The sequence below is a fragment of the Blastocystis hominis genome (assembly GCF_000151665.1).
Source record: "Blastocystis hominis, Singapore isolate B (sub-type 7) whole genome shotgun sequence assembly, scaffold_1".
Lineage (NCBI taxonomy): Eukaryota > Bigyra > Opalinata > Blastocystidae > Blastocystis > Blastocystis hominis.
The window spans coordinates 341,758-363,253 of NW_013171816.1; the positions used below are offsets into that span (position 1 = coordinate 341,758).

Below are 21,496 nucleotides of genomic sequence, written 5' to 3' on the forward strand. Positions count from 1 at the left end.
TTCATTGCATTCCAAGGATTCACTCACTTGAGCAACAAGATCCTGGACAACGCCACTCGAATCTTCTTGTACTACGACATCCTTGGACGAGAGGATCTGTGGCGCAAAATGAAGGATACCACCACCGAGTAATCTATCCGAGGTACTTCGTGATATCCAGATGGGCATGCACACACGATGGTACTACCTGGACGATGATTCGTTGGTCGAGTACGTTCCATACGAGCTGAGTAGCAAACAACAAGCAATCAACAAGATGCGATCGAAGTTACCGAAGGCATTGAGTGATGAACGAAAACGCAAAGAAGTGGAAGAGAAGCAACGACAAGTACAGCAACTCGAAGAGGAACTTGGACGCACTTCCGACAATAAGAAGACCAAAGTGAATAAGGGACGCACGTACAATCTCTTGGACATCAAAGAAGCCGTTGAAATCAAACCACAGGACTACAGCAAAGCCATCAACACGAAGGAATTCCAGTTCGTACAGAAACCGAGAGATGGAACGCAGAACTGGGAGCTAGGGGGAGCGAAGCTCCCCAGGGAAGCTACGCTTCCCAAGGCTCCGAGTGATAGAGTCGCTCCAAAGCAGAAGAAAGGTAAGGGACTGCGTTCCAAGTACGATTTGACATAACCGTGATGGCCAAAGAGGGGCGAAACTATGTTTCTCTCCCGAGGCAACGTTGCCTCCAAAGTGAAAAAGGATCGATCATGTTTACTTTGGGCTAACCATCCAAGTCATTTCGCCAACCAAGGCCAACACGAGCCTGCTTTGCTTCTTTCTCTATTTCTGGAATAATGTCAAATCTCTCTTTTTCCCATACATCCATTGGAATCGTATAATGAGTCTTACGTACCTTTTTCCCACCATACTTCTTACACAAGTCTAAAAGGATTTTATCGATCTCGTCTTTGAACGTGAAACCATTTGGTATGTCTTTCACTCTATACACACATACACGTCCCTCTCTATCCATTTTGGAACATGTACTCTTCCATTTATCTGATTTAACATGTTGTGAATAGATGTGCACATTATCATCATTTTCAACGATAATGTACGTTATGAAAAAGTACCATTGTTGACCTACTTTATTTGGCACACGGCGATCCTTCAATTCCTTGTTCGCATGGGTCAGCTCTTCATTCGCACGTCTCAGCTCTTCGTTTGCCTTTCGAAGGTAGTCATTGTCCTCCTGTCGAAGACGTGTTAGGAATCTAAGCACATCGCAGGCAAATGCAGGATCGGCCCACATGAGGCATGCGTGAAGTAGCTCTTCGCAGATGATGTAACCCTGATTAGCACCACCAAAATCAGAGAATGAAATATACTGAATCACGTCGCAAATATCAAACTTGTCGTTTTGGGTGCCCTTTGACGGTAGGTCGGAATTCCGACCTACTGTAGAATGACTGTTTTTGGCACTATTTTCACCCTCTAGTCCCTCGTTTGACAGGGGGTGGGAATTCCCACGAGCTGTAGAATGACCGTTTTTGGCACTATTTTCACCCTCTAGTCCCTCGTTTGACAGGGGGTGGGAATTCCCACGAGCTGTAGAATGACCGTTTTTGGCACTATTTTCACCCTCTAGTCCCTCGTTTGACAGGGGGTGGGAATTCCGACCTACTGTAGATTGGCCCTCTAGACCCTCGTTTGACAGGTGGCTGGAATTCCAGCCACCTGTTTTTGCCATGTGTTCGATCAGTTCTTGGGTTTGCTTATTCTCAAGGTAATGTTTGAATCGCTTGTTTGTACCGTGCTTCTCGTTGTACTGTCTCAACAGATCAGAGACAAGGTACATTCGAATACCATTATCAAGGCACATACGAATCTTGTAGTCGTAGAAGTCAATCTCTTCGAATTTCATTTCTATTTGTATTTATGTATTGAACTCTTTTAAGTACAATAGTTACAGTAGGGGACACTACGTCTTCCCCTGCTTCGCTTCCCCTTACACCCTCTGGATAGCTGGGTCAACAGCGTCGTGCGTGTACAAGTGAAGGAGTGCCAAGTAGCCACAGTTGTTGGCAAAGATCGACTGGTATTTCACTTTGTTCACACGGAACACACGGTTCGTACCTGTCAACGGGAAGTCATTCATCTCACCAAAGCTGTCCTGGTAGTTCAGTGTTCCGTCGTCTTCACGGAAGCAAGACACGAAGTGGCCGAGCTTACCACCGTCTTCAAAGGGTATCCAGATGATGCAATTCGCCGGTTCTTTGTACTCTTTGGCCAGTCTCTTGTACTTGTCCAATTCCATCACATCGAAGTCGGGTATCTCGAGTTGCTTGGCCAGTTTTCGAACTTCATCGAAAGTCATTGGTTCAGCATCCACATTCATGTATCCATGCTTGTAGAGTTTACTTAGTACGGAGGAAGCAGAGCTTCCTCCCGGGGCAGCGTCGCTGCCCCTCAGTACACTCTCCTTCGAATCACTGACTTCTCTATCTTGTTCTCGTTCTGGGGCAGGGCTGTGAGGATGCGATTCTTTTTTTTCGTCGGGACTTCAATTGCTTGTGTCTCGTTGTCCAGGTCAGAAATATCGTAACCAGTGCCGGCTTTGCTTTCCTTGCCCTGAATCTGGTTTGCCACATCGCTAACCGTACCCTTCGCCATGTCACCTATCACATTCGCGAGCTGCTTCACGGTGTCCGATCCTGTCTTCTGGGATACATAGTTCACACCCTTGTTGATCGCGTTGTTCGCGGCATTCGTGCCAGCATTGACCAGGATATCGGTGATGGGTTTTAACTTGTCGGCATTGTTGTCGTACCAACCTTTGATCTTGTTCCAGGCATTCTTGAAGAACGTGCCAACACGACTTGAACCGGCGTACAAGGCTCCACCTCGGACTTCGATGTTTTTACTTTGTCGTTCGATGGCTTTCATGGTCTTCAACACGTCGTCGTAATCGCTAGGGTTGATTCCATTGAGGAACACAGCAGAAGCTCCTCCGAATTTGAGTGCACCTCCCTCCTTACCACTAATCAAACTTTTGAGACTCGAGATGATCTGTGGAGCCATCTGAATGAGCGCTGGGATGATCGTGGCAGCGATGGTACCAAGTGCTCCGCCTTTCTTTAGTCCGGTCAGCTCGTTCATCAATTGCGCTTCATTGAATGCCAGTGCTCCAGCGGATTTAGAGTCTGTCTGACATGCACCACCTTCCTTGAAAGCAATGGCTCCACCGGTGTCCTTGGTCGCCCCATTGAAAGCAATAGCACCAGCTGTTTTCGTCTTACTAGCTCGTTTTGGTGTTCGCTTTCGTGATCGCTTTGATTGCACTGGTGCTTCGAGTTCCTTGTGTAGATTCAATGTCTTGCGTCGATCCACAATCGTTCCACTATCCTGTTCTCGGAAATCGGGTTCGCCATAAAAGGCAGATATATCAACAGTGAATGGAATTGCCATTTATGTATGGGGAAATCGTAGATTTCCCCGGGGGCACGAAGTGCCCCATGCCTACAAAGTGAAAAGAAGATCAAAGATATATTCATTAGCCATTGAAACCCTGTGTAATGAACATATCCTTGATCGTGTTGTACGTATTTTGCAGATATTGCTCGAATTGTTGATCTACATTGACAGCAAACCGTTTGATCTTGTTTTTCATGTAGTCCAAATAATCAGGAGTTAGATCCTTACTATTAGCTACTCGTATGAAGAAACTCATCAGTTCGGGGTCTTCATTTCGATCACGATAAGCCCTGAAGAGACGTGAGAATCCAAGGTCATTAGCAAATTGAGCGAAAACAGGATTGTTGAAATTGCGAGCAAGCAAACTTGAGAAAGCAATGAAATCTTCGCGAGTATCATCGCTTTCCCAACTTTCCTTGGTGTCATTAGAATCTTTACTTTCATACGCGTCAATCAAGGCTGCAGCTCGATTCACTTGATCGATTGCTTGAGGTGTGAAACTAGCATTTACACTTTCAGATTGACGACCGTCCAGTACAATCACAGGTTGAATTTGTGGCTGATTCCGGAAATATTCATATGATTGCCAAATGGCATCCATTAAGTTCTGGATTCCTCTCATATTCTGCTGATACAATTGTTGATATAATTGTTCCCGGGACAGCTGAGTATCAGCAAAATGATTACTCATTGTAGTAAGCAGCTGACCAGTTTGAGCATGTCCATCAACAACTGCATTACCAACATTTGTCAATAGGTTGTTAGTTTGAGTCTGATTGTCAGTGAGTTGATTAACAATTGCACCCGTAGAATCTTTGATTAACTTGGTTGCTTGAGCTTGTCCTTGTTCATATTGGTTGCCCAGAGCATTCGTACCATCCAATAGTTGTTTCCTAGTTGCCTTTCCCTCTTCTGCAACCGCATTACCAAGAGCTATCAGATTCTGATTCGTAGTCTGCAATTCATTGGACACGTTTTGAATCAAAGGTGTGAATGTATTGAATGATTCAACCAACCGTTTGTTGATTTCATCATATGCTTTTGCCAACTCAGCAGATACAAATTGCTGAATGAAGCTGTTTCGCTCTAGCCATTGTTTCAAGAAATCATTGTACTGCGCCTTCATGAACTCTGTCAATCCATCAATTCGCATTTCACTTTGTGTTGGAATCAATGCTTGGATATCAGCAATTGCAGGAGGATCAGGTTTGTTTTCAATTCCTTGGAGACGAGCTTCGACTCCTTGCAGATATCTATTACTCTCCTCAATCACAGCCTTCTGTTGATTTACCAAGTCACCAATTTTCTGGATCAAATTGTCATCTCCTGTTGCAATGCTTGTTGCCACTTCAGCATACTTATCACTCAACGACTTGATTCCATCGTTCGTATTTGTCAATTTTGTTTGTACACCTTCCAACAATTCTAACATCTTAGGATAACCCTTGTCCTTATCTTCCAGGAAATTGATTCGTTGTGCTACATAAGCTATTGCATTATAAATATTGCCAAGGTTCACCTGGATATCAAAGCTGTTCATCACAGCAATCACTTCATCCAACTTGGTGATAATGGACGTCACATCCATCTGTTGTACGATCTGATTCGTCACATTCAGAGGTTGTTGTTCAGGTTTGATCAACCACCGATCACGTTCAACGCGACCTTCAGCTACCAAATCTCTATATTTCGTACTACCTCGTTTCGTAGTGTGTGTCACACCTCTTTTATATGCCGTAGTATTATCGTCATTCCAATACAGGACATCTCGATTTGGATCACCTTGTTCTGTCACATCGTCTCGCAAGCCAGCAAAATCATTGATAATCGCTGCATTCTGTTGAGTAACTGTGTTGATACTATCTCCCATCTGTTGAGCTGCACCCGTTATGGCATCAGCAGCATTCTTCATTTCGTTGATGCTAGTTCCAAGATCACCAGTTATATTCACGATTTGTAATTCGCCAACCTGTGATCTCTGGTAGCGGATACGATAGGGTGATACAGGTTCATATCCAAATGGATTATCAAAGATAGCTCGTTTCTCCATGTCAGACAACTCGTGATTCACAGACTGGACAATGATCTTGTTGAATTGTTTGTCAATTTTAGCATTGTAGACCACGTTGTCCTCGAATGAGTACAACAGTACGTTCTCATCGTCAATTCGCTGCATTTGATATCCACGCATGTCAGAGACGGATACACGGCGACGTTCAGCGGGTGAGAGATTCATGTACGAATCAAACAAGGTTCGCTTCTGTCGCCATTGTTCGCTCCTCATTCGCTGTTGATTGAATTCACTTTCAACGACTTTATCGAAATAACGATTCAACATTTTGTCCATCATGTTTCTCGACTTCACTTTGTGTGGCTTGTATCGAATGATTGGAATTGTAGCAACGTATTCATCCATTTACTATGGGAGGAACAATGTGGGGCGACTTTGCCGTCTCCCCTTCTTTACTTTGGTGTAACAAGATATCGTGAATGAGATATACACATTGGAGTTCAAGGAAATCGGACGGTCATTCGCATCTGTCAGTACCCAGTCAATGTAGTCCAGGTTCGATTGTTCAATCACATCGATCGATAGGTTGTCCCAGGTGATCATGTTGTTCAGTCCCATCGATACATGAATCAGGTTATCGATCAACGGACTCTTCAGACCGAATGTTTGAGCATTGATACTACTGTAGACTCGGATCACACTCATGCCATTCGTGATGTCGTAGGGTTCACTCGCTACCATACCTGCCTCAACGATACCTTCCAACTTGAGGATACTCGTGTAATCAGGTGCGCCACTAAGGTCAACAGCGGTCGCCACATCACTGTTCAAGTATGCTCGGTTAACATCGTCTACCTGGATGGAATCGGCTATCGCACGGCATAACTCGGTAATCGAGTAGTAGCCAGGACCGACGTTGTACACCATTTCAAACCCTGACAGCATTTGAACCTTCACCACATTCATTGCACGAATGTTCCATAGAGACGTTGTATCGATCTTGCATGTAATCGAAGTGATCTTGTACACAAGGTCACGAGGCATGATCACTGTGTTGAACGTTTCATGGTATCGTTCGTTGTTCTTCGGAATTACTGTATTGTGGTTAATCACACTTACCGGTAGTGCACGATTATGACTCATTTATTGTGTAGAAGTGAATGCACACTGTAATCGGCATTGGCAGGGCAATCGTTGCACCGGTCTTATCGGTCAACGAGAATGACCATTTGCGACTTTTGGGTACCACGACGTTCATGTGTGCATTCTCCGTGTACGTGTGGGGAGTCGTAGACTCCCCGGGGGAAGCGAAGCTTCCCCCTCCTTCGTTCAATACAACCAACGGAGACTGTCGTCGTTCTTGCATGTTGTTCACTCGATCAAGGACAAGACAGGTGCCAGGCGATTCTCCCTTCATAGTCACTCGATCGATTACCATGTCGCTTTTGATGAGCTTCCACGCACACTGGCGGCCCGCTCGAGCGAGCAATATTGAACACTAGATTCATTTATTATTTCCTCCTGAAACGGTGAATCCGATTAGCAGGTACACGTTCCCAATGAACGATAGCGGGTCACCATTTTCGTCCTTCAATTCGTACACGATGCGATCAAGCAATTCAGAACATGGTACCAACATGCGATTCTTGTAGAAGTAATTCTTGTACAAGCTGTCCATCGGGACATTCACAAGCAGTGGTATCGTCTTGCTTTTCACGATGTTGCAATACAGCTGTATGTTCGATAGACCGTTCGTGATATCGACAGGATACTCGGCAACCATCGGACCTAGTTGGCATAGTACACACCATCGTCGAAAGGGATACGCCATGTATGCGATTGCGATCCTGAAGCGGGAACGATGGTTCCCAGGTTACCACTCAACGAGAACACGTAGTCAGCGTGAATGTAGTACCCATCTGTCTCAGCTTTCCATCGTATGTTCAGTGCAGCCGAGTCAAAACACTGGTTCATGTGCCATATCATGTCAGCCTGTGTCAATCGTGATGGTATGGTCCACGTGAATGTCTGAACGTCATCTGTGTACGTGATATCAGTCTCGGGGGAAGCACTGCTTCCCTCTTCGTCCAGTGTCATCATTCCGTACGGGAAGCGAATCGTCGTGTTAGCCGTGTACGACTCAGATTGTTCCCAGTCAACGAAGGTAGCCAATGATGGAACAACAACTTCATCATTCCTCACATAGTGGGGCAGCTTCGCTGCCGCGGGGAAGCTTTGCTTCCCCACATACGTAACACGTGTCGGTTGTATGAATTCGATCGACACAGCACGATCGGAATACGTACTACCTTTGATCATATTCGTCACATTCAGACCATCGATGTTTGCCATCGCAAACTCGTAAGGTGATGTCAACTCGGGCATCCTGATGTAGTAATTGCGATAAAACTCGAAATAACAAGACAAATACACACCACCTGGTTCAGCGTATGGTCCGGGTATAATCTTGAAACATGGATTATCACAAAACAATATGAATCGTGGTTCTGTACCATTTCGACATCCCATTCGTACTCGACCACCATTATCTGCAATGACATATACCAAGTACCTTCCGAGAGACGCATCTACAAATATCTTATTGATCACATTAGCGATCATATTCACGATATCAATAGCGCTATAATGACCTCGTTGGATTGTGAGAGGTCTTTCGCCATATCCACGTATTCCAAGTATAAAATTCGTCGTATCGATAAACACTTTCGTGTGATATATACTATCCTTGGAATACCAAGGTCCGATCGAAGAACCATTCGATGACACCAAGTCACCTGTATTTTCCGATGTTATATGCAATTCCAATTCTGGTGCATAGTCCTTCGCAGTCCATGACATGCTTTCTCTATTGTCATTCACCGTCCACGCAATCGCATTCTGGTGAGATGGAGGTAGTTCCATAGCACTCGCATATCGAGCATTGAGTTCATTAAAACATGTGGTTGTAAGAGTATTCATCTTGATCGGGGTAGACGTATCGTCCGTTATGTAGAATTCACCACTATCGAGTACTGAACCATCAGCTAAACGCATCGTGTATGTCGCGAGAGGCTTTAGCAGGAACCGATTATCATTCGTACGCATTTTCCAGTCATACGCAATGAAGGTGTTTGATCCTATATACGCATGACCACCAATACCTTGATCATTCGTCATATCAGGTGGTGAATCGCTTTCAGGGTTGAACGAAGCTTCCACTGGTCGTTCGATGCACAGGTTCTGCACAGATGGAGACAGCTTGAACCATGGAGTCCAACCAAAACCATTGATCGTCGTGTCAACACTGGATCGATCGAAATACCATCCGTCTGCTTGGACATTGAAGCGAACATGATCATTCTCGATCGTCATGGATGTGAGTGGAAGCACTTTCACCATCTCAGCACCGACAGCCTCGATGAACTCGCTGAACGTGTAGTAACCGACAGGCAATGTCAACATGTGCGATTCCCTGCCATCAGTAACAACCACGTGATTACACGAGGAAGACATGTAGTAGCGCTTCGGGTTATCCACTCCTTTCACCAAGATGTCCGATTCGAAACCAAGGATCGATTGGATCTCTGGTGCATTCGTGAAATCAATCATGTAGAAATGATCTACCGTGATGTGGAACGCATTCTCACCGCTATACACCAATTCGAACAGGGCATCACTTGCATTCAGCTTTGCAATGATCGTTTCGATGTCGTATGCACCGCGTGGTATCGTGATCTCTTGAATCGTACTGCCAGCATTGATTAGCACCACTTGATCAGTCGGCACGTTGTGCAACACGAAGTCCGTATACAACGACACAGACGAGATGTAGCACTGATCGAATGAGAGAGGATTGTCCAGCTTCACTTCCTTCTTCGTGGTATTGCCGAACACTTCAATCATGGAGAACTGATTAGCAGAAGTGACGCTATTTTCACTTTGCTCGTACACATCCTCAATCGTCAACTGGAGTTCGAATTCGCCGTTCAGTCGTAGCATCTTGCCATCCATATCGCGGAACACGAACATCAACCGATCAAACCGAGTGATCATTGGTATACACACGTCTTCCACACTTCGCACATAATCAACCGTTGGATCGTCAATGATCATCGTGGTGAGCAGGTTGTTGTTCTGGTTGGCAATCTTCAGGTCCGATGATCGCACGATCGTCGAGTAGACCTGGATCACTTGGCGATTTCGCGTGATATCAATCACGTTCGATCCACTGAACGAAGCAGGTAGAATGATCGTTCGTCCTTCCAAACCGAGTATCTCACGAATGTCAGGTGCATCTGTGAAGTCAATGGTGTGTGGGGACTGAATCCAGATACAACCGAATGACGAGGCATTCGTAGATATGGAGAACAGCGTGTCAGACATTGTATTGAGCAAGGCAATGATCTCACTGATCGTGTAATAACCAGCAGGGATTGTCACAGTCTCGTTATTGCTGTTAGTAACCACATTGGTCGTGTCTACGTTATTAAACATCGAACCATTAGGATGAAACAGGACAGTCATGGAAGTGATATAGGGATTCTTGTACTTGTACGGATTAACCCATGTAAATGAGCCGTTGGTAGGTGAGCCTTGAATAAGCATGGAGTAGTGCATGGTCTTTCTCTCTTTACCTTAGTCAACAAGACAATGGGGAGGAATCGAAGATTCCTCCCGGGGCAACGTACGTGGGGGAGCATAGCTCCCCCGGGACGACGAAGTCGTCCCTCGTTGCCCCATCACATCCATGGATACCATGGCCTACAATGGAAGTCAGGTTAACATTGCAGAAATTTGCTGAAATTGGCAGCCATGGGTTTCCGCGCGTTTCTTGTTATGGACAATAAGGTAGCCAGGCAGGCAATAGCAGAAAATGGTCGAAAATGGCAGAAAATGATCACATTGACCAGCAATAACAACCATAATAGTCATGGATATCGCACATTTCAGCACTCGTGTTTTACTCATGAGTGCTGAAATTCTTATGAAACGCAAAAATCAAGGTACCAGTTGAGGGGGTCTGAGGGGTGACTTTGGGGGATTTTTTGTGTTCTGACGGGAATACGCGAAAACAAAGATGGGGTCAGAGGGGCGACTTTGAGCCGCGCACTCTCGTAGATGAGGTCGGAGGGGCGACTTTGGGTTCCGCGCGTTTCCCGTCATTCCCCTACTACTATAAGTCATACCCGATATCACAAAAGAAGAATAGAATGAAATACAGTCCATCTAGTGCTATTATAACTAACTAGATTGGCAGTGTAATTTATAGAGTCAAAATAGTCACTATTATATCTATAGAGAAATAGTAAAGTAAAACAAACAAGCATTTTTAAACACCTAAATAAGCTCACTGTAACTTTATCAATCTTGGTTGAGTAAACGGTTATCTTTGTATACATTTCAAATTGGTTCCAAATATAACATTCCATAAGATAAAAAAGTATAATCCAGTTCATTCCCTTGAAGATCTTAATGCAACCGCTCAGAATATAGTGATTTGTCAAGGATAACACATTTCAATATCAAACATCGAATTTTGCTCGACGATCTCAGTATTATTCCTCCATGACTAATTAATCTATTATTTCTATTCTTAGCATTGAATACACGAAGGATAGAAACATAATAGCTAAACCATTCTATATTGTGTTGATGAAAATGAATCAATCGATGGTTGAATCCTAAATGAATAAATGAAGGTAAGGGGCTTGGAACAAACAAAGTAAGCATTGAAATAACAATGACCACTATACTAAATTGAATCGACAGTGACGATCTAATGATGGTATTCTTGATTGACTTGGACAAGATTAGCGAGAATGGAAGAAACATCTATGAATCAAATCAAATCAATCAAACTATACTCGAAATTGATTTCGATCGAACATACTCGAATGAACCAGGTAGATCGACATTTTGAAGATTTGGAATATCTAAATACTATCAATATTCAATTTTCAGAAATACTTTCCAATGTCACTGCACGAGCATAGCGAAAACTATATCCAAAGAGACAAGATGTTATTGATGTTAGATTTGGAAGATCTACAAAGCAAATCATAACCAATCAATTCATTATTACTTCGAAGTGCCAATGAAGTTGAATCATACCACAAACTTCCTCCAAGTGTCCATTCACCGAGTCGAATGGATTGTAATGATGGAAGGTCTATATCAATCATTTCATTCGAATTCATTCAATACTTTCAATTATGGTTGACAGGCAATCATGGAATACATGATCACCTAATGTAATGGATTGTAGATTTGGAAGATCTATACATCCATTAAATATTCAATATCATGTCAATACCTCGAATCAAAAACGAACTATAATAGAAATTGTATGAATAACTTCCAATTGTCCCAATTTGAATGGATTGTAATTGTGGTAGATTCTTCAATTCAAAGTCTCCTCCAAAATCACTGAAACTATATTCACCAATTTGAATGGATTCCAATGATTTACAATTCAATATGTGGAATGATTTCAATTCATTTTTTCCCCAACTATACTTTTCCTGAGTAAACGAATTGTTTCCGATTTTGATAGTTTTCAATCGATTCAATCCATCGATTTTGAATGTTTTCACTCTTGAAAAGCATTCATCGCCGATTTCGATAGATCGTAGCTGCTTGAATCGATTCAGATTAATTGCATTCAAATCGTTACAGCAATACGATGAAATCTTCAAATCGGTCACTTGCAAACTCACATCGGTCCATTTTGTAGATTCAGTGACACTGAATCGAACAGGAGCGGTTTCTTTGCGTTTTGGAACAGGAGCAACAACAACTGGAGCAGGAGTAGGAGTAGGAGTAGGAGTAGGAGTAGGAACAGGAACAGGAGCAGGAGCAGGAACAGGAACAGGAACAGGAACAGGAACAGGAACAGGAACAGGAACAGGAACAGGAACAGGAACCTGAGCCGGTCTAGGAATCATGGCTGTTGATAAACCCTACCTCAATTTTGGATCGTATCTACCATCAGTCAGTTTCACTCCACTCACTTCCTTTCCATCCTTCCATTCACATTCTCGAGTTGCCATTCCAGTCTTTTCATCAATCAGACATCCTTTCCCTTCACGAATAAATCGTTCATTGTCTTCATCATAGCGAAATCCACCCACATAGATCGGAATTCGTTTCGTTGGATCCAAACTATCTGCTCCATTTCGCTTCAATTCAGTCATCGTATCTCCATTGAAATATCGAATCACTTCTTTCAATACTCCTTTGCTCCACATCCCTTCCACAGCCACATTTCCGCTTTCTTCATCGTATTCGATGCCCCAGCCTTCTTTCATTCGTCTTTCGTTGTACCCTCCGTGATACAGCAAATGTCCCGTTCTGGCTGACCAGATTTCCATTCGAAGCCCTTTCTTGTGGTAAACAAAACGTTTGCTATTCATTTGTTCCAAAATATACTCGAATCGCTGACTGAAATCGGCTCGACCATTCTTGTATCGAATAAACTCCTCCGATTTCTTCCCATTCTTGTCCTCCTTCCATTCTTGTTTCAGTACGTTATTTTCAAACAGATACACATCACCAGATTCTGATCGCAATAGAAATTCGTTCTTGTGCTTTCCCTGGAATCGCTGAACAGTGTATTTGATTCCACCCTTGACCAGGGTTTCAGGGTCGCCGAGTGTCACATATCTGTCAAGTAAATACTCGGTGAAGCGAATTTCAGTCAAATAGGCTATTCATTAGCATGGAAGATAACACAATACATTCCTCAACCATTTCATTTGACCAAAATAAAGAAATTATAAGAAAATCCAAAAGCACACTCAGTTTAATATCCAGTTTAAATATCACCGAAACACAATTCTATTTTTCTATTGGAAATTTAGGAGTATGTATACATGGTGTAAGTCGAGCTAGAAATGCCTGCTTCTCAAATTCCAACAAAAGTAGTTTTATTTGCTTCTCGATTTTTCATATTTCTTCTATCAAATATATCTTGCTATTTTCAAAGTGAATATTCAAAAATGAACCATTATCAATTGAGTGGTGGAGCATTCGATAGGAAATATGTCGAATCATTGCAATTCCACAAATACATTCCATTGTTTATTTTGGGAAGCTTTGTTATTTTTGGTTGGGTATTCACACACATTCATAGCCTATACAATTATATGAGAATTGAAGAACGCTATTTTGAATGTGTTTTTGTTTTCCTGAACACATGAGAATAGAGTGTCTCTGAAACAAGATTTCCTAAGCTAGTCTGTGCTTTCAACACTATTATTGGTGTTATCAGAGCTTTGTAGCTAGTTCTAAAGGAGTACAGTAGAAAACAGTTTCAGTAGTGTATTTCGCTATCTCAATATAATCCACCGAAATAATAGGGCTCAAGAATAGTTTTACTTTGGCTTGTCGATCCAACTGGTTAAGACACTTTCGATTTGCTTCGAAGGAATTGCCTATAATGTCAGGAAAATGTCCAAATTGTAGGTTTTGTTGGTTCCAAATGGACTTCGTGTATTTTCCATAAATTCCACATCTACACTCATCTTATATTTCTAGACTAGAAAATTGTTCATGTGAACTGTAGAAAACATCCTTTTTCTGGTGTTGACCAAGATTATGTGTGCTATCCATGCTTGTATCAAATGAATTGGTTTTTCTATACGTAATATATACTATTTTCATTGTTTCTATGACCAATTGTCTTCCAGTCTTATTTCTACATATATTTTGATTCGTATAATGTTCATAGTTTATAATTATAGGTATTCGTATTTATTGTGCATAGATTGTACATTATTTGTCACTCGCTTTCCCTCAGTGTGTTTCACTTCTAAATTATGTTTCTACAGAGTCAATTCGTTTGATTCGTGCTCATAATCGAATTCCTATTATCTTTGAAACAGTAATAATCACATTTCTTCCTACTATCAGTAAACTCATTCTACAGCTCAGTCTGTCGTTGTGTAACATGCATACATTGATAATTATGATGTGCATCATCTTCCACAAACAACCCAATCAGTTAGTTATTCATTATTTTCCTTTGGATTGTTTAATGGCTATTCATTCGATATCTAGAGAATAGAAATGATAGTGTGTGGAATCAATCGAAAAGGAAGAAATCACTTCTCACACTTGGCTACTCTATTGTGTGGGTTGCATCTTGGTGTTGGAAGTGGAGGTTTGGCTAGATGAGCCTTTCGTTTTGCTAAGCCCTACTTTATTTGATCTCCCCAACAATGCCCAACCACACTCGAACATGTCATTCAAATACGATGGAATTCCAATCCTCTTTTCAATCCATTATTTCGCTTATGTAATGAGTGGTAACAGTAGAAAGTCATTGAGATATTATAATTATGTGTATTGCTGCTGTGTTCTAAAACAATATGTTCTCGGTAGATGCAGTAGAATCATTAGCACAATGCTAGCAAATCAACTATCAATTCACAGCACTCTATTATTATTATTATCAACTAGAGTCGTTTGGTTCCTCGTTCTGGATTATTCTGTTCATGTTTCTAAATCATTCCAACACCCTACACACTCTAAATCTACATTTTCCTTCTTTCCTTCCTAAACACATTTTCGATTCTCATTCTAATCCTACAACGCTTCAACCATTCCACATCTCTACAATTCCATCCATCCACATCACTCCTTTCACTCTTTTCTTCCTCTTCACACTTTTTTCCACCCTACACACATACACAATACTAGCTATTCGGCCTGCTTAAGTTTCACTGGTAAAGCTTACCGAATTCCTCACATCCCATTCGAGTAGCGAGTACTCCTTCCCCACAAAACCAATTTCCATAGTATCTACAGTTTGTGGTGAAGAATGGCGAACCATTGCCGTCAACCCAGTTACGATCGAATCCTATCTCCTTACTCATTCAATCCATTCACAATTCCTACTCCTTCCACCCTTCCGCCATCATTACACTTCCCCTCGGTTTTTCCATTCAGACGCGATGGCTTGCTGCTTCCAGTAGAATCGCAGGAATCCAAATTCTTACCTCCCAGTAACCAATCATCCTTATCCAACCCTATAGTTTCCATTTATCAAACAAACCAACAATATCCTCCCTGGATTAACAGTCAACGCGACGTTGACTTCTTGAATCTCGATGGATAATCCCAAACAAACAATCAAACACTCCTTTCTTTGTACGTTTTTCAGTGTGGAGTCCATAGATTCAGTATTGACACGCTCATGGTTCATTTCCAATCCTCTTCAATTCTTATACAACTAAAAATCTAATGAATCGAAAAACCAACAATCACAATCACAATCACAATCACAATCACATAGAATTCAGTCCTATCACTTTCACTCTATTCACTTTCCTACTCAGTATTGTTTATATTCCAATCCTTTCCAACAATATCACTAAAACAGCAGTTATACAATAAAAGATTTTCTCGTTGATTATCATGAAACCTTATGAGTATCGTTATTCCCTCTTCTTTATCTCAATACCACGCACACTTCCATCCCTTCATTTCTTTTAACAAACACTTCACAACCCATACTTCTTCTCCCTCAAATAATTCTCCACATTCTTGCACACTCGCTCCATTTCCTCCACCGCCTGCATGTGCGCACTGTTCACCTTCTCTACCGCGGGGAGAATACTCGAAACGAACCACTACGCCTCACTTACTTCCTCCCAAACTTACTCCATTTTCCCACTTCAATTCCTTCATTTTCTTCGCATACTCACCCTTTTCCACCTTTTCTCCTTTTACCACCTTCAGAATTCCACGAATTCCATTCATTACCACCGTCGCGCGCTTGTCTTTCTTCGCGTTTCGCTTATTTGGCGGCAAAAGAACCGCCAACCAAACCAGAACACAATTACAAAGCTGACTCACCGCGGATAAATCCTCACCCATGATCGGCTTCTCTCCCGCGGGAGTCGCCTCCATTTCGGCTAAAATCGCCTCCATTTCTTTTTCCGCGGTTTCGACATCGGTTTCATCGTGGAAAACGCGTAACGCCAACTCAAAAAGATGGTATCCCCCGCGCATCAGCGAGGGCGTTTCATCTCCCAACTGTGCGAAACTGGTGCGCACGGCTTCGATGCGTTCCGCGGGAATCTTATCGAACTGACCGTCGTTGGAGACGAAAATCCAAAGAAGGGAAGCGACAGCCAATCGGAAACGCGCCACGTTGACGATCGTCCCGCGGTTAAGTCGTCCCAACTGAGTGTGGAAATGGGGGTAAAAGCGGCAGAATTCGAAATCGAAGTTCGATCGGCAGTTTTCCTACAAAAAAGCCCCGAATTGTGGAATACAGGGAGAGGAGCGAGCAACTCATCGAAACACATTTGACTGACAACCTCGCGATCCTATTGGTCAAATTAACTGAATGAAACGACCTTCAACGAAGCCGTGAGAGACGCAAAGAAGAAGTCCGAAAGAACGGCGAGGCGTTCAATGGAATGTTCTAATCGAATTCGAAGATTCCGGATGGTTTCCATGTTGATGAACGATCTCTCGCGAATGCAATCGAATTCTTTTTGGAACGACTCCATTCGCCTGCAATTCACGCCGAATTCCAATCGAAAACCCGTTGAAATCGAAGCGATTCAGCTGCTCCCAAAGCTTGCGCAGCTCCAAGAAGGAACCGAATTCCGACGTGACACAATGAAGCGGTGCGCCCAATGAAAGCAGCTGAATGTCGATGACCTTCAGCGCCACTACAATGAAAGAAAACCAAACAAACTTCACGGAAATGTTCGATGGCAGCGGATGAAACGCCCAGTTCGTAGTATTGGAGAACCAGCGCCAATTCCGCTCTAAAAAAGTGCGGTCGTTTTCTGACCGATTCTTCGAGAAGCATGACGCACTCGCATCCACATCGGAATCTCTCCAGATTCGACATTTCCTCGTCTATTGGTTCATGTACCCGCGGGAATCGTACATTTTCGTTTTAAAAGTTGGGCGGCAACGAGAGGAATGGAATCCAAAGGAATGATTTCCTTTGTAGGCAACGAATCTTTGTATGAATCAATTTCCATTTCATAAATGTGAATCAATTCCTTCACAAAGGACAAATTCACGGGAATCGATGTCACATTCGCTATCTCAATACACGTCAGCTTGCGCTGCACGTTTTCCAATAATTCCGCCGATTTCGTCACGGAAACTGTCAAATTCAACACACTGATGATGAACTTCGATAGAATTTCCATTGATTCTACACGTAAAGTGGTTCATCATCACTATGAACTTTCGCTATGAAGAACACAGAGCCAACGCTCCAAATCGTGGAAACAAAACGGTCGTTCGCCATACCGTTTCACAAACTGGCACACAATTTCCGCCAACTCCGTATCCAATGAAACTCCCTTCTTCACTTCGATGCTTTTTACCTCCAAGCGGAACAACCACAATAACCGCGATTCTTCGAATTTCTTCGCATACGCGTCCAGCGATTCCTTTAGAACCGAAACCGAATCTTCGCATACTACAGTCCAAAAAAGCCCGATTTCTTACGCTCCGACACACACTGGCAATAATACGAAACCGAATCCCAGTCGTTTTTGTTTCCCTCCAAAATGTCATTGAATAACCGCGGGACGATCTCTTTTTCCCGCCCTAATTCTTTCAATACGGTTCGCTCCAGAATTCGTTCGTCCAATAAGCGTTGAGACACGAGATACGTTTTCATTCGGTTCTCCAGAACTTCTTCCGCTTCTTTGAATTTTCCCTCGCGAATCAGAACCGCGGTTAAGAGCCATTCGAAGTTTCGACCTTCGCGGGTGTCGCGACCGACCTATTTGTCAGAAATCGGGACTATTTTGACGGCATCGATCTGCTTTTGAATGATTCGCTCGGAGAGAAGCAAAAGCATTTTGAATTTGGCGGGATCTTCGGGCGTTTCGTTGAGTAAAACGTTTACGCAGTTCCAGATCGTGTACTCGTCTTTCTTCTTGTACAGCTGGCCCAATTCGATGGAGAGCTCGCGCATTCGGCTGAAGTTACGCTATGGTCAATTGCAGAAACCGCGTCTACCGTGTGGAAGTAGGAATAGTACAAGAATTCACCCGTGGTGATATTGTGCTTGTCCTTTGCGTGGGCGATCTCGAGGAGCTTCACTCCAAGCGAAAAATCACCGACGAAGTGGATAACTCGCATGGCTTGATTGATAACTTCCATGTCTGTGGGCTTCAGCTCCTACAACGTGGAAAAAAGGAAAAGAGAATAAACGATCAGGTCTTCAATGCTCTCGCGCGCTTTTTCGCGATTACCCAGATAAATACAACACGTACCCTTCAAGGACTAGAAGTGAGAGGCAGTACAGCCTAGGCGTACTTGAGCAATCGTGTATCGTTTTAATTCTGGGGAGCAGAGCGTTTTGTACGCTTTCTTGAATTTTCCTGCATCGATGTATGAATACGCTGCTTGAATAAGCTTTGACATTGGTAAGCGAATAAATTTGGATGAATCTCAAAACAAGAGTGAAAGGACCAAAAACTGGAATTCCAAAAGTTTCCAACAAACAACATAGCTCGATTTCTCGTTGACCAAGTGCTGTCTTGTTTGCAAAATTAAGAAAAACGAAGCAATGCAATGCAATGCAAAAACTATTCAAGGATATATATTCCCAAATCAATATGGATCCGCTCACATGCACATTCAGCGACCTAATAATGCCAAACTGCGGAATTTCTATGCATAAATCCAACATCTGGATGATTTTCGCCGGAATTCCCTCCTTCTCCTTTCCCAGCACCAACGCCATCTTTTCCGGGAATTCCACTTTTCCGAGGGTTTTGCTCGTCACCGTTTGCTCCAATCCCACCAACGCGTAGCCCTCTTCCTTCAGCCTTCTCAAATACGCAGGCAGCTCACTCTCCGGACACTCCTCCATTTCTACCCATTCTTCCGCGGTTACGCTCGTCTACACCTCGCGTTTCCCCGTTTCCCCTACCGATTTGAAGACCTGCTCCTTTTTGCATCGCAGCGAATTCACGACGATCTTCTCCACCGCGAAAATCTCCCCGGTTCGCGTCAGTCCGCCCAGATTGGGCAGTTTGTCCACCAGCGACGCGATCACCACGATTTTCTGCTTCTTTCGATGCTCCACCTCCGATTTCGAACTCGCCTCCCACGGCAGAATCTTCTTCTGGAAGTTCGAAAATTGCTCCGAATTCTGGAAGGTCGAAAATTGCTCCGAATTCTGGAGCTCCGGATAAGTGCCGGATTTCGGCGTGGTTTCGCGGGATTCCGCGGTGGTTGGCGGGAAATCTTCGCGGTACCACGACGCCAGCAAGTTCTCCATTTCTTCCCGCACTTGATCCATCAGAACCGCGGGAATGAAGTCGTTCAGGTTGTTCAGAGGAAGGGAAAACAGGGAAACCGTGGAACACTCGCGATCGACGTTTCGTTCTTCGCAGAGCGCGGCTTGCTTTCTTCGCATGGCGGCAATCCGAGGATTTCCCGCCAACATCCGCTTCAGCCAATCATACTGCGGCATTTTGAAACGCTCCAAAACGTGGAAACAGAGAACCTGAGAGACGGTGCGCGTCAATCCCTCGGGAGCCATTGACCACGGGAATGCTGCATCCAAAAAAGCCCCGATACTTGGAGAATCCGTGGAAACGGAGAAAAGTGGAAACACGGCGATTTGGAGAAGCGAGGGAACCGTTTGACCCGACTGCGATGGAATTCGAAGAAGCGACAAAAGCGCGTCGTACGAAGATTCCGAAAATCGCTCCGATTTTAGCAATTGCATGCCAAAAAGTTCCTCGTAATGACGCACATCGCGCAAATTCAGCTGCTGAATGCAGCGCAAGAACCGCGGGAAACACAAGGCAGCGAGCTCCTTGGTTAAACCGCGGGAACAGACACAAAGAGCCTGCCAACAACGAACGCGACTCCCGTTTTCCTCGCTATTTTGCACGTGACTGCCAGAATTCGACAGTTTTTCTGCATATTCCAATAACCGCGGGATTAGGCGATTGAGTAAAGAGGAAGCTGTTCCCGCGGTAATCAGGGATTCGATAAATTGGAGGGAAAGAGCGCGGGGCTGCAAATTTGGAGGCGTTTTTGTGATTGCCAGCTCTTCCCGCGGTTCTTTCATCAAGAGAAGCAATTCGAATTCTTCCACAAACTCACCGAGGTGGCGCATGTGTTTCCCCATTTTCTCCAAAAACAGGGGAACAAACGTGGAACCCAATGAGGTACCTCCGTTTCCCATATTCTTGAAAATGGTTTGTACAAGGGTGTGATAACCGCGGGGAGGCGATTCCACAAAGAAGAAATCATGAGTGAGCAGGGAAGCAAGCACGACTCGAATAGCTGGATCCCCGCGGAGATTTCTGAATACGGTAGAAATGGCGGAAATCAGGGAATCAGCCAATCCTTCCATATTGAGTGAAGATTGATGGAGTTGAATGTGAGAAAGGAAATTATGCACATAATGGAGAAGCGGACCCAACAATTCATCATCACACACCGACAAAAACTCCAAAAGAGGAGAGATGAGTTCGATGTCAAAGCAATTCTGACGAGACAACGCCAGCCAGCATGATTTCAAAGCCACATGTCTCGCAATCGATGAAAGGGATGATGAAGCATTCTCCAGACGATTCAACACAAGCAGCCATTCATTCACATTCACATTCACATTCACATTCACATTTATTCCAATCGACACATGAATTCGAGAGAGCCAGCGACTCCAAACCATCAACTGCTCCTCTGTGATCTCACTCACACGGATCCCCGCGATTCTCTGTCGAAGAAACTCCCCATTCGTTGTGAAACTTTCGATTTCAATGGCATCCAACATTCGATCATTCGCACTCCATTCATTCATCCCATTCGAAATGAAACTCTCCAACCATTCCGCGGGAATAAGCTGCTTCACCCAATCGATGTCGTCACACCCAATAATCGATCGATATTGCAGAGAGCGACAACACACATGAAGAATCGATTCGAATTCGCATGTCTGTCGCAGCTCTTCGATTTGGAAACTTCCGAGCTGAACAGCCATACATAAAAGCCAGCTGAGACACGCCACATTCTCTTCGCTTTAATTTCCCCAAGGTCTACGATTCTGCCGACCATTC

At 43.7% G+C, this 21,496-nt stretch overlaps 2 protein-coding genes across 2 annotated transcripts; both read right to left on the reverse strand.

Annotated features, from left to right (window-relative positions):
* Positions 1–6,561: 6,561 nt before the first annotated feature.
* On the reverse strand, positions 6,562–7,260 carry GSBLH_T00000731001 (uncharacterized protein; the record flags this gene model as incomplete). The annotated part of the gene is made up of 2 exons (XM_013038980.1): positions 6,562–6,927; positions 6,958–7,260. 2 exons carry the CDS (start codon positions 7,258–7,260, stop codon positions 6,562–6,564), a joined length of 669 nt encoding a protein of 222 aa, XP_012894434.1.
* An 11,403-nt stretch (positions 7,261–18,663) lies between these two features.
* Positions 18,664–20,790, reverse strand: GSBLH_T00000732001 (uncharacterized protein; the record flags this gene model as incomplete). Its single annotated transcript, XM_013038981.1, has 2 exons — positions 18,664–19,320; positions 19,351–20,790. 2 exons carry the CDS (start codon positions 20,788–20,790, stop codon positions 18,664–18,666), a joined length of 2,097 nt encoding a protein of 698 aa, XP_012894435.1.
* Between the last annotated feature and the right edge of the window lie 706 nt (positions 20,791–21,496).